Consider the following 17,457-nt stretch of genomic DNA (forward strand, 5'->3'; position numbering starts at 1 on the left):
TGCTCCCCGTCAGGAACACAGAGAAAGAAATGGCCCTACGCCAAAGGGCCTTACAGCTTCATACACGACCTACTATGATCGCTCTTGGAAAGGTCTGCAGCCTTGGGCCACGGCTTGGCCTGTCCTATGGGCTGGCCAGGCCAGTGTTCGGGAAGCCCTGCCTCCTCCGTCCGCAGGCCTACGGCAGAGAGGAGACACAGCACGACCCAAAGCTCGACACGGACAAAGACTGGTTTGCTTGTGGAAGGGGCCCTCAGGAAGGTTAGCTCACGAGGTGTCGTCGCGCATTAACAAACCAAAACTGGTTTATGCTCAGAATAGTCTTTATTATATCAAGCTCACGGGAACAAAATCACAAAAAACAAGTGGCATAGCGCGACGGACTGCACCCAACAGTTCAAGAGATGAGGATGAGGGGGCAGCTGGCTAGCTCAGTGGATGGAGAACCAGGCCTGGATGGGAGGTCCTGGGTTCCAATCTGACCTCAGACCCTTCCCAGCTGGGTGACCCTGGGCAAGTCCCTTGACCCCCATGGCCTAGCCCTGACCTCTTCTGCCTTGGAGCGGATACACAGTATTGATTCCGAGGCAGAAGGTGAGAATTTAAAACAAAATGAGGATGAGCATGTCAGTCATCATGGGGAGTCGGGGGAGCTGTGCATGAAGCAGCCAGTGTATATATTTTGGTCACAAGACAATGACTTATCTCTCCATGAAGAGAAGGACCAATTGAGTCACCAAAACCATCATCCAAGAGGCAGAAGAGAATGACAAGTCGGCGATGTCCTGCTCAGATGAGTGGGGGAGTGCAAAATTACCAAGAACAAGCCTGGCCCCCAAGAGGAAAGGAGAGAAACCTTTCCTCCCAATGCCTCTGGCGCATGGCTCACATTGCCACATCTGTTTTGATGAGCTATGCTGATCCCCCCCCCCCCCTTTTGCCTTTAAAAAGATTGCTCTGTGGAAGGGCCCTCTGGAAGAGAGAGGAGAATACTGAGGGAGGCATGGGTGCTCGACCCCAAACGAGATACAAGAAGATGCCTCCGGGGGGGGGGGGGGCAGGAGTCTATGGGTGGGGATCACTAAATACGATGTCAGGATCTTTTTGATGTGTGCTTAGTTTTGCTGGTGTTTTTTCTTTCTTTTAAAAATCCTTTCTCATAATAAGGAATAATTCTCCCAGCAGGGAGAGTTCAGTCAGTCCCAAAACATTTGTGAATCACTTCCAGCGCTTCGGGCAGTGTGAAGCTGTAAGAACGCCAATAAAAACCAAACATGGTTTGTTTTTAAGGAGCTCATAGCCTGACGATGGAGATGACACGCACGCAACCACGGGCACACACACAAGCTCTAGACAGGATGGACTGTAACAAGGGAAGACAGCAGTAAAAACCTACGTTTACAAGAGGGGTCTATTTGTCAGGGAACTTGCAAAGGTAAGCAAAGAGGTCTGAAAAAGCTGAGGGGGGAGAAGATGCTGATGCATCTACCACAAGTTGGGGGGGCTGCCTGCCTTGTCAAGTCTCTCCCTATGACAGCCCATCCTCTATGATTTCCCTTACGCTGAGGTCCAATCACATCACCCCCTTATTCAATACACTCCAGGGTTACCTCTTGCCTCTGCCATCAAATACAAAAGGTTCTGCTGGTTCCTATATACCAATATGATTTAGATATAGTGGTACCATAAGTAAATCTGGGGAACACTGAATCGTTCACCTAGCAGATCTATGGAGACGGGAAGATTCGATCACCAAACGAGACAGAGAGCATTACAAGATATGCAATGAAGAACGTGGATTATGTTCAATTTGAAAGGTTTTGTACAAATAAAACTAGAGCCATCAAAATAAGAAAGGAAACAATGAAGTGGGGAAAATATCGCAAGAGGTTTCTCTGATGAAGATCTCATTTCTCAAATCCACAGAGAAGTCAAATGTACAAGAATCCAAGCCATTCTCCAACTGACAAATGGTCAAAGGATATGAACAAGCAGTTTTCAGATGAAGAAATCAAAAGCTATTAGTAATCAGATGAAAAAAAGTTCTAAATAGCTCTTAGAGAAATGCAAATTAAAAACAACTCTAAGGTACCTCCTCACACCTATCCGATTGGCCAATGCCAGAAGTGACGTGATTAATGTTGGAGAGAATATGGCAAAATTGGGATACTAACACATTGCCGGGGCCATAAAATTGAGCAGACCCTTTGATCCTGCATAGCATGGCAGCTCTCTTGGTGGTGGCAAAAAGTTGGAAATTGGGCTATCCATCATGGCCGAACAAACTGTAGTATTGGTGACTGAATACCATTTGCTCTAAGAAGTGATAAACAAGATGATTTCAGAAAGAGCTGGAAAGGACTGCGTGCGAGGAGCAATAAGCAGAACCAGGAGAACACTGTACACAGTACCAGCAATATGGTGGAATGATCAAGGGGGATAGACTAGCTCCTCTCAGCAATACAAAATGCTCAGCTGAGCATTCAAGGCCTTTCGCCCCCTCCTCCCTTTCCAATCTTCTTTCACTTAACCCCTGCCACTAACTCTTGAAACAGTGACTCTGGTCCTGACTGGCACAGAAAAGACTTTCCATCTCTTGGCTCTGGGCACTTTCTCCGCCTGGCTCCCAAGCCTAACCTCATCTATTGCAGCCACTGGCCTCCCTGGCCAATCTCTTCTTCCCCTTTCTCCACCTCTCTTAATCGCAGTGCCAGCCTTCCCATAATTATTTCTTTACCCTCTACACGGACGCTGGAGTTTCCCCCACAGAAATGCCAACTCTAAGCCCATCATAGTGGTTCATGAAAGCTGGACTGCCTGTATTTGTATTGGGAGCTCTGTCCAGCGGTCCCTCCGGCTTACTGCTTCTTACTGACCGACTACTCGGTTTCCAGGCTGTCAAGCACCAGGGCTGACTTATAAAGTACCCATGATCAGAGCTCAATAAAACTTCAGGGGGGAGCAGCACCCATTAAGCTTCACTACTAGAAACTCTCTGAGAAAGCGGACATGGCACCAGGTTCAGACAATAGTGTTCCAATAAATGAGTGGAGGAAGTATGTTCCCACCTTGGGCAAAAGTCCGGAGTGGAGAGATGACCTCACCTTGTCCAAAGAACAGCGCAGAGGCCAGTGTCACTGAATAATAAAGGGGGGGGGGGCGGGGTTGAGGTTGAAAAAGTTCAAGAGGAGTTTATTGAACAGAATGACAAATTCGGACAAAACTTTCGGGACGTTCACTTTGGTGGCTGAATGGAGGATGGGCAGGGGAGGGGAGACTTGGGGAGGCTGGCCCACCCCACCTCCAGCCACTACTGCCCCAGTCCCAAGGAAGGTGGGGGGTGTGAGAGTGAAAAGGTGCTTTGGTTAGATACGAAGGGTGCAAGGGAGCAAGGAGCCCAGAATCATTGTCCCAGGTTAGGAGTGCGAGGGGCTGCCAGGATGCGGTTCTCCTCCCCAGTAGGGAGAGGCTTCAGCACTGGGGTTCGGTTTGGACCAAGCCGAGTTCTGAGGCTCCTTTGTCATATAGGGTTTTCCGTATTTACCGACCATCACCATCCAGCCCGGCTTTTCCCCAGCTCCTCCGCAGTAAGGCCACACCGGCCTCCCGGCCTCCCTGCCTCCCCACGCCCAGAAATCCCCCTTGGGCAGAAGCGTGCCTCAGGTCACCTTCTCTGAGGCTTCCCTCCTAGACGGGGCCCGGATCGCCCCCATCTCACAAAGGAGGGAACTGAGGATTCAGGGCTACAACAACCAGAACAAGCCGACCGACCAGCCACGTGAGTACTCTAGGCCAAGCCCCACCCCTTCAAATAGGGAGGGTGCAGAACCTGTACCCCGGAGGGCCCCCCCCCCCCCGCTTCTTACCCTCCCCCACCAAATGCCCCGCCCCCACCTCGGTCTCCCCCGGAAGCCCCACCCACAGGGCTGGGGCCGCTACTGCTCCACCACGTTGGGCCGGCGCCGCCGCTTGGCCCGGAAGAGGAGCCGCCATCGGCAGGGAAAGGCAAGCCGCGCTCAGCCGAGCCCCGGGCCGAGGTGTCCGGGGGACCGGATCTGCTGCGGGGGTCGAGCGGCGGGATCCTGCCCGCGGGCGAGACAAAGTCCCATGGTCGCGAGCACGACGGAGTGGGAACCTTGGACCTCGGCATCCCGCTCATAGGAATAGCGAAGCGAATCGTACCACGTGACAGTGTCTAGTGAGGGGGCCCCGCCTCCAGCCTCTCCCAGCAAGCTTCGGGACTAGAGGGACTTCCTTGAGTCCACGAGATTCCAACCAGTTAGGAGTGGAAGTAGCCCCGGAAGGGGAGGGACAAGCGATTAACGGAGATGATTGACAGAAGAGATGAGCTTGGGTGTGCACGCTCATTTCCGGGTTGAAAGGATTAGGAAGGGCAGATCGAGGCCGACAGTTACGGAGGGCGCCGAGGCCACCGGAACAGGAAGTGGGGGGGGTCCACATCCAGGTCTAGTCACTAACAACCTTTTTTTTTTTAAAACACTATTTTATTCGGTCATTTCCAAACATTATTCAGATGGGAGGAAGGCGGCTAGTTCACAAGCTCGGGCTGCACGTTGATGCGCCGCAGGGCTTCCTCGGGCATGCAGAACACCGGGTTGACAGGTTTGATCTGCTCATCCCCCAACAGGGACAGCCCAGCGATGCCAAACAGGGTGTGGAAAGGGTCCACCTGGAGGGGGAAGGGACAAGACCAAGTCAGGAGCAGAGCAGGAGAGGGCCAAAAGCAGTTCATGGGAGGTTCAGGCCACATGGTCTAAGGCACAGAAGCTTGGGGGCCTAACTGAACCTTCCCGCCAGCCCCCCTCCCATACTATGGGGTGGGGTGGGGGGGCCCACAGAGCCAGGCCTGAGAGCAGACACCGATCCTGGCTCAGAAGAATCTGCCCTCAGCTTCTTCCTAGCCCTTCCTGCTTCTCTGCCTGGCACTGAGACCCAAGTCCACTACACTGTGGGCACCAGGTGGGGCAGCCCCCCCCCCCCACGTACCATGTCCCCCGGCCTGTCAGCAAAGCCCCCGGTCTCCTCATCCTGACACGCCAGGATAAAGCAGCGCAGCTTCTCGCGGTCGATCCAGTGGAGCCTCCCAATGATTTTCAAGGAGGCCAAGACCCACCAGGAGTAGCAGACGTCAGGCAACTGGGGGAGGATAGAGCACAGGCAGCTAAGAAGAGAGTGGGTGTGGGTCCCGCCCCTCCGGCCGCTCCTCACCACCCTTTACCTTCTCGGGGCGCCCGTTGAGACCACCAGAGGGTAACTGGCGCTCGCAGAGCCACCAGCCCAGCAAATCCGAGTTGACTTGATGTAACTGGCTAGTAATGGCCAGAAATCCTGTGCAACAATAGATCTAAAATTACAGACATAAAGTTCATGTAGAAGCTTATCGCAGGGGCTGGTTGATGAAGCACCCTAGAAAACCAAGGCCATGGCGGTCTGGGTCACCAGCACACCTATGATATGCCCCTGCTTAGTCCCCATGCTCGTGGCCATAGGCTAACCCAGGGAGGAATGGGATGGGGAAGGAAGAGCAGACACTCACTAAGGACCACCTACCTGCCCAGCATGGGACTCGGAGCCAGGTCTGCACCCAAAGCCGCCGTCAAAGTTCATGCAGGACAAGACAAATTCGATTGCCTTTTCAATATTGATGGCATCGAGCTTCCCCTACAAGACAGGGAAGGCCGCTTGGAAGGGTGGTCCAAAGCCACCCATTCCAGTGCCTCCCCTCCCCTCCTGTACAACATGGAAAGCTTACCAAAAGTGCTAAGGTTGCCACTGCGCAGAAGGAAAACCTCGTGTCGATCTCCCCTGATGAAAAGAGGAACCACACTATGAACAGCCCAGCACTTCCCAAAGGATACCATCAGATCTAGTTCTCCATAGCCATACCATTCCTCCAATTAGCAAAGCTGAAAAGATCCCGGCAACGCCAGGGTCCCTCGTACTGACCACTGTATTAAGATCTTCTCTGTATTTATTATCTCATTCAACCCGCTGGAAAAATGTCTTGGGAGCACAGGAAGGGAGGACTTTCCCCTCCTTTAAAAAAAGGGGATTTTCACATCCCATCAAGCAGCTGGTAGCCAGTCAATCCTTTTACTGGACAGGACAGCCTGCACTGTGTCAGTGAAGTAGTACTCCTTAAGCCGAATCCCAAAATAGGGATCAATGACATTTTTAAGGTAAAATGCTGTCCGCTCCCTTTCTCTTCATTCAAATATTCAGCAAGTTTGTAAAGTTTTCTCTTTGATTTCTACTTCCCCCCCTTTCCAGTGCAGTCTTTTAAAGGAGAAAACACTAAAAAACTTTACAAAGCCACCAAATATCAGGGGGAAATTTACCTACCTTATCATCCTAGACTTGCCCCCTCTGATCCAGTGCTCCTGTATGCTGAAATATAATTACTACAGTGCATGCTGGAACTTCCAGCAGATAGACATATCTCCAAACAGACCAGCTGCTTAGTGGGACCTGAAAAGATGGCAAACTTCAAAGGTTTAATTTCTTTTTAAAGTCCCACAAATACATGGACACATACCACTTGCCAAGTTAGCTCCTAAAAATGAGTGAAAAAGTAGCCCAGAATGGAGCCCTAATTTCCCCTTTATACCTGCATTTAAGAACTAAAAAAGGACTTGTTTCCAATTCTTTTCTTGCCCTTTGGGCCCATTTTGATAATGTGGTTCTGGTCATTATGGCTAAACTGACATAAAAGGCATTATTACCCCAGATGTCTCCAGCAAAGGACCCATCTTCTTTCTGTAGACTTTGTACATATTCAACAACTTTATTTACATCAATAACATTAAGACTATCATAAAGAGTAAGAATCTGCAAAATAAGAAATGCAGTAATTACTAAATCTTATGGTAATAGCCTTTGCAATATTCCTTATAAATTGTCAAATAATTTGCTGAAATCTAATTAGGTCTGATTCAAATATATCTAAATGATAGTATCTTTTTCAAAGAATTATGGGCCAAGAGTCAAATTTCCAATTAATTCTTTTAGGCAATTTTAACGACTGCTTATTGGAAACCCTGGGAATACAAAGTCACCTCAGGAGTCCGTACTACTAGGGAGCCAACATGCTACTAGAGGAAGGTGCAGTTTCTACTTTCCAGAGATCATTCTGGACATCAGGTGTCCAAAACAGGATGCCTAAACCTCACCAAAAATGCCCCCTTCTTCTAGAAGAATCAAGTCTGGAAAAGCCCTTCCTCTTCCACTAAATTACACAGGGTAGGACAGACTTCCTTGTTTTTAGTTACTAAGGAAAAGGGGATTGTTGTCAGCAATCTTTGGGCATCATATCCCCAGGACCCCAGGGCAGGTTGGCCACACGTCCATCAAGTGGCCCATTCACCCAGTCACCCAAGAACCAGTCTAGCCCCTACTCCGTCCCCTCTCCACTCTACCAACTGGGGACAGTGTTAAGGAACTTGTGTTAGGGATCAGTTTATTTCCAAGGTCTCAGTGTAATTCTAGAGCTAAAGTGTGATATCCATCAACTTTGGATTCAGGTAATACATGCCATCACATCACTGACCTGGAGGTGGAAACAAGAGCCTCACCAGGGTTAGGGCTAGCTGGGCCCAGGACTGAGGATTTAGGCCTCGCCTGCACACTGCTCCCCAAATGGGAAAATCACAACAACGAGGGGGACATATTCACCTGAATAGCACTGAGAGTATACAAGAGATGAGGATCATGGCCTAGGCTGGCGCTGATGCCACCACACTCATGCTGGCACGCCTTAATGAAAGTGAGGATTTCCTCCCGATTCATTCGGTGAAGCTGTCCCATGAGGTCCATCACCGTTAATCCCCAGTAGATTCCGCTCATCCTCAAGTACTCGGACATACAGTATTCCTAAAGGGACCACATTCACCAGCACATCAGACCCCAATTCTACAAACGCACCGATATTGCTGCACCCCCACCCCGGGGATAACGTGGGAGGCCAGGCTAATGGACCGAACTTTGAGAACTTCCCGAACTAACTCACAGGGGTCAACAGGAAGAGCCCAAGACTCTTGTTAGGGGGAGTCTATAATCTAGTCGCTCCCATTAAGAAGATGCCTTCTTAATTTGGTCCGTGGTTACCATCCGGACCCAGAACCAATCAGAATCCAGTCCAACTACGCCAGGCCCGTTAAGGGGCAGAAGGGCAGGGAGGTGGTAGTGCTGGACCGAGTCACCAAGGAGTTCAGCTCTGCACTGAGGTGCTAGCTGTGGGTCCCCAGAGGGATGTCTGCCTACAATGAGCTGGACAAGGAAGGGCAACCCCGCCTGCATCTCTGCCCACAAAACCCCCAAAGTTTCCAGGTAAAGGTCCACAGGAGTTGGGTTAGGGATCTGTGACCAGCACGGGGCTGGGTTTGGGCTGTTCAAGCCCGGGAGAGGCAGAATTAGAACTCGGTTCTTCCGCTCTCCAGTCCTCTTGGCCCTTTAGCGGAGCTCCAGGCAGAGCCTTGCTGTGGCCGTGCTCTCGCAAGGAGAGGGTTTTTTGGCCCTCGGTCCCCCCGCCCCTCCCTAGCTGCTGCCCCGGGGTGGTCTTGGAGGGTCGAAGGCCCTTCCCAGGCCGGGGCTCCGCACGGTCTCAGAGTAATTCTAGAGCTTTCCGGGTAGGAAGCATCAGCGGCGGCTCAGCTAATACATGCCAAGACATCATTGACCTGCAGGCTCGGCCCCCGGGCCCACCCCAGGGTCCCCAGCATTGGCTCAGCGCACAAGGGGGCGCCCCCTGCTTCCCCCCGAGCCCTCCCCCGCGGGCCCACGCACGTAGTCGTCCTTCTTGGCCCCGTAGGCACAAATGTAGGCCGCGTGCTTGTCCAGCAGCAGCGTGTCGGGGGCGCCGGCGCCGAGGTTCACATCCTTCTCGGGAGTCCCCTGCGGAGACAAAGGCCGCTCGCTGAAGCACGCGCCCGCCCCACCGCCCCGCGGGGCAGGCCGCCCCGGCCAGGGAGGCCCAACCGTACCGACGCGAACCCCGCTCTCCGGCCCCGCCACCTCCCGCGCGACGGCCCGTCCCCAGCGACGGGGTGGCTGGGAAACAGGTCCAGGGGCCCTGGGGAAGCGGGGGACGGCTCCGGCCAGCAGCGGCCACAAGACAGTACTCACCATGACAGAGGCCGGAAGGAAAGACCGAAGACGGTGGCCGGAGCCCCAAGTCACTCGGCGTTTACGTCAGCGCGCACGCAGGCCCCGGCCGCGCCGCCGACGTAGGCAGCCCCGCCCTGTCCTTCCCGAAGGGCCCCGCCCCTGCTCTGGGACTGGCTTCGGCGCGTGTGCAGGTTCAGAAAAGGCCCGTCGCCCACGCATGCGCTCTGTCCAGGCCGCCTTCCTCCCGAGAACTACGTCTGCGCGGCCTCAAATGGAGTTCAGATACGGTCGCCAGAGGGCGCCTGAGTCTACGGAGGGAGCGGCAAGAGCAGGCGACCCTGTCCAAGCCGGAAGCACGGTCCTTGTGCTCCTCCAGGCTTCAGTGAACCTATCCATAGGGCAGGCCACGCACATTTTGTGCCCACTGTGCACCAGGAGCCTCGGCTTAGCCATCTGCAAAATGGGCGGAAGGGCCCCTCCGCCTGGGGCTTTCCTGGCAGCTAGACCAGAGGGGTTGCCATGCCCTTCTGCATCTCCTTTTACAAAGGAGAAACAGGGGCAGGCAGGGGTTGGGGACTGTCCAGCTAGTGTCCAAGGCCCGACCTTGAGCCCTTGGGCTACCCCTGTAGGACACCCGGAGTGCCCTAAGCATGGAAGTGGCTGAAGAGTCCCAGGCTCTGCCCGGGGCAGAGCAGGCACCTAGGGCCTCACCTCTGCTCAGATGCCAGGGAGCCCTGGGCTGAGAAGAGGAGCCTAGGAGGCCCGCAGATGCCACACCAGAGCAACCCACCCAAGGGGGCGTCCATCCCACTCCTTGTGGGCCCCCCGGAAGGACAAAGCATGCCCTGCCAGGGGCCAGACCTGTGGGGGCTGGGCCGGGTCCTGTTCTTTTTAGACTGTCACATTTGTGCAGTCTGTGTAACTGGGGCAGAGGCAGAGGCTCTGCTTTCCGGTGGACCTACTAGTTAGCATGTGAAGAACCTAACTGGGATGGGAAGGGCCTGCCGGCATCAAGTTGTGCAAAAATCGTTCTTTCCAGCCGGGCCTGCCCCTTAAACTGGAAATGCAGACTCCTGGGCCACAGCGAACCTCCAGCACACCCACCCAAGAGGAGCCCTGGGCAGCCTGGCTGCACAAGCCTGCAGGGGCACCTCCCCACGGACTGGGGAGCCCAAGAGGACACCCATAAGAGTTGGGAGGCTCAGGGCTAAGGAGGCGCCCTCCCAGCGGCCAGAAATCCTCGGAGGGCTTGGAATGGCGGCTTGCAGCTGTCATACAGGGACCGCAGAGAGGAAGAAGAAGATACGAGTATTTTAATGAAGCCCAAATTTCCCCTTCCACACAAGCAAAGGTAGAAAACAAGGGTCGGTCATCCGCAAATACCATTTGTTCCTCATCTCGTGAAGAAAGCCATTGCAGTCTTTTCCCATTTCTAGGCCAGCGGGCGGAGAGTCCTTAATTCTTGTACTTGCCGATGTGCTCCCGAGCTATAATAAGCCTCTGGATTTGAGCCGTGCCTTCGTAAATCTGAAAGACAGGCAATAAAGACTGTCTGCATCCAAGCACATTCAAGGCTCTTCCAGGAAATAGGACAGTGGTGAAGGGGTCAGCCCCACTGCAGGAACGTCCTGCTTCACGAGCTGTCGGAAAACAAAAGCTGCCCCAAACCCCAAGTTCCTCATCGTTGCCACAAGGCCTCCTTCTCTCCCACTGGGAACCACCATGGAAGGTCTCCAGAAGCAAAGGAAAAACTCCACTACTCTGTATTTCCTATGCTTACAGGGCCAAGTTAGCCTGGGAGAGCTGGAGGCAAACAAGGCTTTCCCTAAACATCAGGCCCTGCGGAGAATCACCAAGTTACCTGACCATTCCTGGGAGAAAAACTGGAAACTCCCCACCACTATCCCTTTGGGGCAGTGAAGAGAGAACAAGCACTAGTTCTACACAGCCATCCTTGGACATACAAACTATCATAGCTGAGTCCAATATTACTAACACCGTAACTGAACAATCCCGGCTGCTGAAAAGGGTAGGAACAGAGCAAAGAGGAGCCACTGCACTCAAGCCTCATCCTCGACGGACACATGCTCTGCCTGCCTCAGTGCCCAATGCGGGGCACCTCGGACACCAGGCTCTACACTTGACTGACATTTACGGAGGCTATCTGGTGCCAGGGACCACATGAGGCTCAGGTTCTAGTTCTCAAAGAGATCCCAGGCTGATGGGGAGACAACAGGCAAACCAATGTTGGCAGGACAACAGGAGATAATGAGCAGGGGACAGTCATGGATGAAGGGGGTTGGGAGAAGCAGTGGGGAGCCTCTAGAGTTTATTGGGGGGGTGACATGGTCAGGAGCAGGTAGCAGCTATTGCAATAGTCCACACATGGGTACTAAGAGTCTGTACCAGGTGGCTGGCAGGATTAGAGGGCAGAAGGGCAGGATCAAAGAGTGCTAGTGAGAGCAGAGGTGACGTCGACAGGCCTTGGCACCAGATTGGATCTGGAGCTGAGGGGTGAGAGGAAGGGAGAAATCCAAGATGACTCCCAGGTGGGGAGCCCGAGGGAGTGGAAGGATTGGGGCGGCTTGAAGAGACACTAACAGGAGTCATCTCTTTCCACGGTAGCTCCAAATCTGAAAGGGAACATCACATAGATCCAGTGCATAGCAGTAGGGTTTGGGCCAGCCCTCATCCTCAAGGCCACCATCTATAAACATTGCGGACCACCTAAGGAGAGGACAAGGTCCTTTCAAGCTGAGGCTGTGGCCAGGGCTGTTTGAGAACAGTCTAGTCGATCCCCCATTTCCTCAAAGTGGCCATTCAGGAAAGCCATTTCACTTGTATTTCTAAAACATCAGTGGGTGGGGGCAGTTGGGTAGCTCAGTGGATTGAGAGCCAGGCCTAGGAATGGGAGATCCTGGGTTCAAATTTGGCCTCAGACACTTCCCACCTGTGTGACCTTGGGCAAGTCACTTGACCCCCATGGCCTAGCCCTTACCGCTCTTCTGCCTTGGAAGCAATACACAGTATTGACTCCAAGACGGAAGGTGAGGGGTTAAAAAAATAAAAATAAAATAAAGCATCAGCAGGTCAGTTGGGCATGCCTCTGTCACTCGATACACCTGTCAATGTAGCCCTGGAGACGTGAGCTCAGCCCATGCTAAGTCACCGTTCTTTTTCATGTTCCTGGGAGTCTGGGAACATTCGTCCATCGAATGAACTCAAGCAGAACATTTCGTTCTGAAACCATCAGAGACGTACTTGTGGGGGGTCCATTTGAACTCTAAAACACCCTTTCATTCAAAGCATACCTGGTAAATTTTGGCATCTCTCATGAGCTTTTCCACCGGGTATTCACTATTAAATCCGTTGCCTCCAAAAATCTGCACAGCGTCACTGGCTAGCTGGTTTGCAATGTCCCCAGCAAACGCTTTGGCAATAGAAGCATAATAGGTATTTCGGCGACCCAAGTCCACTTCCCAAGCCGCTCGCTGGTAACTCAGTCTGGCCAGCTCGACCTTCATGGCCATTTCAGCCAGCAGAAAGGACACGGCTTGGTGCTAGAATGACGAAGGAGGACACAAAATGAGCAAAGGCCCTATTCGTCCGGAAAAAGCCTGGAGAGAAAAGCCCAAGTGACAAAAGGCTACGTGGAGGAAGTGTGTTCTCTGACTCCCGTCCGCTGGACTTCAGGGGATTCCCGGCAAAATGAGAAAACGATTCCAAACGATTATCCATCTAACCTCGACCAGCCGTCAGATACAAGACGCTCACGAGGAGGAGGCTGCTCCCCATCCCGGGGCCCTGGGACAATTCCCTGCGCCTCTCTTCCCCTCCAAGAGCGTGGATGCTGGGGGTTGTCCAAGGCCTTTTCTCACTTCCAATGCCCTCTGTGGTAGTACCTCCACAAGATGCCTTCCAAACGTCTTCCTCTCCAAGGCGTACTTGGTAGCTTCGTCCAAGGCTCTCTGGGCAAGGCCCACGGCACCAGCGGCAACCTGAGGTGTGAGAGAAGACCCAGGAAAGCTGGCATTTTCACAATGGGGGACACCAAACTAAACCCAAGAGAAGCTGGCCAGTCTCCATAGGCTCTATCACTGGCAAACCAAAGGCTCGATGGGGAGAGGATGCTTCATGGCTCTCCACCCCAATGGCAGGCAGACATTCCTGTGGGCACGGTCGGCTCCCTGGGCCTCTCAATAGTCTGAGGTGGGGGCAAGGGGAATTTCTGCACACAAATGTAGGCCCTCCAGTCATGGCAGGAATCAGGCTCTAAGAAAAAGCTCCTTGTTCTTACTTCAGAGAGGAAGAAGCAGAAGAGAAAGGCCTTTGAACAAACAGGAGGAAAATGACCCCAAGAGGAGATGGACTGTCACTCCACCATGGTGGCCACTATTTAGGAAGCATAAGAATGAAGATGGCAGGAAAGGAAACCAATGCCAGCCAAATACATATGAAGAGAGCAAAAAGCCCAACCCGAGGGCCTCCCCACCATGGGATGTTCCACATGACCTCCCTAAAGGCAACAGTCAAAGCAAGCCGTCACGTTTACTTACTGGAGGTCTGGTTTTATCGAAAGCACCCATTGCAATTTTGAAACCATTTCCTTCTCCAATGAGGACATTCTCTTTGGGCACGACCACGTCTTCAAAGACGATCCCTCTGGTGTCAGAGCACCGCTGGCCCATGTTCATCTCCTGAAAAGAACATGGACAAGAGACACTTACTGAGACACTTGGGTCTTTGAAATGGTTTTCTTTACAGATTGTCCTTTTTCAATGGAGAAAGCTCTAGGAAAAGACCTCTCGGATACTAATTTAATACTCTTTCAAACACCAGCTGTCCCGAGGTAGGTCTGTGAGGACAGTCACAATCCAAAAGGATTGTGCGAGCCTATGCTAATGAACTCGGGCTAAGAGGAGCCAATGGAAGTCCTACATGGGTCAACAACAACAAGAATACACAGAAAAGCCTACAATAATGGACTCGGGCTAAGAGGAGCCAATGGAAGTCCTACATGGGTCAACAACGACAAGAACACACAGAAGAGCCTACAATAATGGACTTGGGCTAAGAGGAGCCAATGGAGGTCCTACATGGGTCAACAACGACAAGAATACACAGAGGAGCCTAAGCTAATGGACTCAGGCTAAGAGGAGCCAATGGAGGTCCTACATGGGTCAACAACGACAAGAATACACAGAGGAGCCTAAGCTAATGGACTCAGGCTAAGAGGAGCCAATGGAAGTCCTAGATGGGTCAACAACAACAAGAATACACAGAGGAGCCTACAATAATGGACTTGGGCTAAGAGGAGCCAGTGGAGGTCCTACATGAGTCAACAATGATAAGAATACACAGAGGAGCCTACAATAATGGACTCGGACTAAGACGAGCCAATGGAAGTTCTACGTGGGTCAACAACGACAAAAATACACAGAGGAGCCTACGCTAATGGACTCAGGCTAAGAGGAACCAATGGAGATCCTACATGGGTCAACAACAACAAGAACACAGAGGACAAGGGAGATGGGGCTAAAGGGTCACTTGTAGGACATACAGCCCTTTGGTTTGGGGCGAGTTCACCATGAGCTGGCTGGAACATCAAGAGCCATGCAAAGTGTCTTTCCATCCTGATCTAGAGACAATCCTCACTCAGTGACACTTCAAAACCCGGGGCAGACATTTGGGCCTTACCTTTCTTCCGATCTGGATTCCCGGGGTATCTGCCTCTACAATAAATCCAGTAAAGGCTTTATTAGCGGGGGCCTTGGGATCAGGGTGGGTCCGAGCCAGAAGGAAGTACCTGGAAGAAGATGTGCAAGACTCAGGTTTTGGGGGGTAGCAGAGGGAAGTCAAAGGCTCTGCTCCCCCCCAGCAGGCCAGCTTGCACGTAGGGAGGAGCCCCCTGGCCAAGGGACTGCCTGGACCTCATGGAATCCCTGTGTCCAGTCTGTGAGTTCACGTGTGTTTCCCTAGAACATCACAGGCACCAAATAAATGCCTCCCAACTGGGCCCACATCCTCCCGGCTTCTTCTTGCCTTGGGCCATCAAAGCTGGAGGGCCGAGATGGCTCCCCATTCTTTGGGGTACAAACTGGAAGCTTGTTTGGGTCAGTGGTGGTGGGGGACCCAGAGGAGGAGGCCACCAGGGTCTGGGGGGAATCTAAAGCGAGGGAGAAGCAAGGGAGACAGATGCTGTCACGGACAGACGCACCAGTTGGCTTTTCCTCCATTGGTTATCCACATCTTTTGGCCATTAATGACATACTGGTCGCCTTTCTTCTCCGCTCGGGTCTGTAAGCCAGCCACGTCAGAGCCTGCTCCAGGCTCTGTGACACAGTAAGCCTGGAAAACAAACCCGCCAAAGAAAGGGCGGATCGGTGATGAGACACGGGACCAAATGCCGAGAAAGGACACAGATCTGGGGTTCTCAAGGAAGGTCTCGGATGGGCCGCTCGGGGGCACAGAGGGCGGAGGGCAGGGCCTGGGGACGGACGCCCCAAGTTTGAATCTGTGCTCCTGAGCAAGTCCTGGAGGAAGAAGAGAAGTCCCTCTGGGCTCAGCCCTGGGCAGAGGAGGCGGCACCAGGATGAGCCGTGTGCCCTGAGAAGGGTGCCAGGGCAGTGGGCATGCCTGAGCATCTCCATTAGGTGGCAAAGGCTCGGAGGATGCCCTGGGGGTGCTGGGTCAGCCCCGGGCAGAGGAGGCGGCACCAGGATGAGCCGTGTGTGGGCACGCCTGAGCATCTCCATTAGGTGGCAAAGGCTCGGAGGACTCCCCGGGGGCTCTGGGTCCTGGGCCATGAGATGCCAACAGCCCCTGGCCCACGAGGCAGGACAGCATGTCCGGATCCCCTCCCCCCGCCCCTTGTGGCACTCTGTGAATCATTAAGCTGGCTCACTTGAGGGCTCTCTTATCAGTATTTGGGCAATTCAGCTGGACAAACATTGCTGAGTGAGGCAGGTCGGGGCCCTCCACCTGTCCGGGGCCCGCAGGCCCAAAGTGGGGGCAGTGAGGGCACCGGCTGGGCACGGCCCCCCTCAGGGCTGCCTGGCAGAGAGCGGCCGGGGATGGTGCCGGGGAAGCCGCAGGCCCTCGGCGTGCCGCGGAGCAGCTCAGGAGGAGGAGAAGCAGGGCAGGCCCCGGGCAGGAGGCCAGGAGAGTGGCCGAGGCCTCGGTCCCCCGATCGCTGCCCAGACCTGCCAGAATCCTGTTGGGGAGACGGGCCAGGGCTGGCCCGGCATCTCGCTGTCCGGATGGCCCCGGGCGGGAGGCACCGAACGTGCCCGGGAAGCTCTGCTTCCCTCCCTGCCCCCCGAGACGGAAGGTGCTCGAGGCCCGGCCGGCCCCCCCTCCCGGGGGCGCCACTGCATCCCGTGCCCTCGTTCCTGGGGGGGCAGCCCGTGCCCTCGTTCCGGGGGGGGCAGCCTGTGCCCGTGCCTCGAGCTGGCACCTCTGCCCCGTCCATGAGGCAAAGGGCCGGGGAGGGGCCGGGCTCCACAGCCAGTGGTCAGCAGCAGGTCACTGAGCCCCCAGATGCCTCGGCCACTCGTCGGGCGCTCTGCACGGCCCCGGCCCCGCTCGATCGCCCTGGGGACGGGCCGGGAGCCCAGGCTCGTGACGGACGGCGGGCGGACAAAGCTGGGGGGCCTCGGGGCCCCTCGACTTCTCCACCTGCCCCCCAGGCCCGCCGGCCGGCCGCCACTCACACACATCAGGGGCTGCTCCACCATCCTGCCCAGGTACTTCTTCTGCTGCTGCTCGTTCCCCGCGAGGATGACTGGCATTTGCTGGGGAGGGAAATGGAGGCGTTCAGCGAGGCGGCACTGCCGGGAGGCTGGACACACGCCGAAGCCCCGCGGCCCCGTTAGAGCGCGGACGCTTCTGGCCCGGGTGACCCTGGGCAAGTCACTGCCCAGGGGCCTCAGTTTCCTCATCTGTCAAAGGAGCCAACAAGGTCTCTGCTATCTGCTGGGAAAGCCCGCGGGGGGGTCCCAGGGAGCCCGACGGGGCTGCACAACGACCAGAAATGGCCGCCTGCTCTGGGCAACACTCACACCCAGCACCTCGTGGGGCCAGAACATGCTTCTCCCCATAGACAAGGGCGGTGGCTTTGGGGGAAACCCTGGGAGGCGGGACTCCATCTTCCCCTCCGCCTTGGGATCCGGGCTGGGCTCCCGGGCAGAGGCACGGGGAGGGCGGGGGAGTCGGGGAGGGGCTTGCCCGGGGTCACCATTCGAACCCAGGACCTCCAGGCTGGGCCCTCCCAAGCTGCTGGGCAGCAGATGGCGGCGGGTGACTCACCCCCAGAGAATTCGCCTCGATGGCGGT

General features: G+C 54.6%; 3 protein-coding genes and 2 non-coding genes across 5 annotated transcripts in view; all 5 read right to left on the reverse strand.

Annotated features, from left to right (window-relative positions):
* MSH4 (mutS homolog 4) overlaps nt 1-4,365 on the reverse strand; it is a 66,605-nt gene extending 62,240 nt beyond the window's left edge. Inside the window, 1 exon segment of the mRNA XM_056814905.1 lies at nt 3,895-4,365. Within this exon segment, the coding sequence (XP_056670883.1) occupies nt 3,895-4,159 (265 nt within the window). The 5' untranslated portion in view covers nt 4,160-4,365.
* Nucleotides 4,366-4,483: 118 nt separating this feature from the next.
* Nucleotides 4,484-10,386, reverse strand: RABGGTB (Rab geranylgeranyltransferase subunit beta). The gene is made up of 9 exons (XM_007480147.2): nt 9,142-10,386; nt 8,803-8,910; nt 7,693-7,890; nt 6,744-6,849; nt 5,774-5,826; nt 5,572-5,682; nt 5,240-5,365; nt 5,008-5,157; nt 4,484-4,690 (listed from the first exon to the last, which is right to left on the reverse strand). The coding sequence occupies exons 1-9, from the start codon at nt 9,142-9,144 to the stop codon at nt 4,550-4,552; spliced, it is 996 nt and encodes a 331-aa protein (XP_007480209.1). The 5' UTR covers nt 9,145-10,386; the 3' UTR covers nt 4,484-4,549.
* On the reverse strand, nt 7,486-7,568 carry LOC130457768 (small nucleolar RNA SNORD45). The gene has a single exon (XR_008917042.1). It is a non-coding gene; the product is annotated as a small nucleolar RNA SNORD45 (small nucleolar RNA).
* On the reverse strand, nt 8,615-8,697 carry LOC130457769 (small nucleolar RNA SNORD45). Its single transcript, XR_008917043.1, has one exon. It is a non-coding gene; the product is annotated as a small nucleolar RNA SNORD45 (small nucleolar RNA).
* A 33-nt stretch (nt 10,387-10,419) lies between the features above and the next one.
* ACADM (acyl-CoA dehydrogenase medium chain) overlaps nt 10,420-17,457 on the reverse strand; it is a 14,353-nt gene continuing 7,315 nt past the window's right edge. The window contains 8 exon segments of the mRNA XM_056820190.1: nt 10,420-10,650; nt 12,435-12,683; nt 13,026-13,121; nt 13,680-13,820; nt 14,821-14,929; nt 15,341-15,471; nt 16,836-16,916; nt 17,431-17,457. The exon segment at nt 17,431-17,457 is cut by the window's right edge and continues 74 nt beyond it. Coding sequence (XP_056676168.1) covers nt 10,579-10,650; nt 12,435-12,683; nt 13,026-13,121; nt 13,680-13,820; nt 14,821-14,929; nt 15,341-15,471; nt 16,836-16,916; nt 17,431-17,457 — 906 coding nt within the window. The 3' untranslated portion in view covers nt 10,420-10,578.

Source organism: Monodelphis domestica, chromosome 2, assembly GCF_027887165.1.
Source record: "Monodelphis domestica isolate mMonDom1 chromosome 2, mMonDom1.pri, whole genome shotgun sequence".
Taxonomy (NCBI): Eukaryota; Metazoa; Chordata; class Mammalia; order Didelphimorphia; family Didelphidae; genus Monodelphis; species Monodelphis domestica.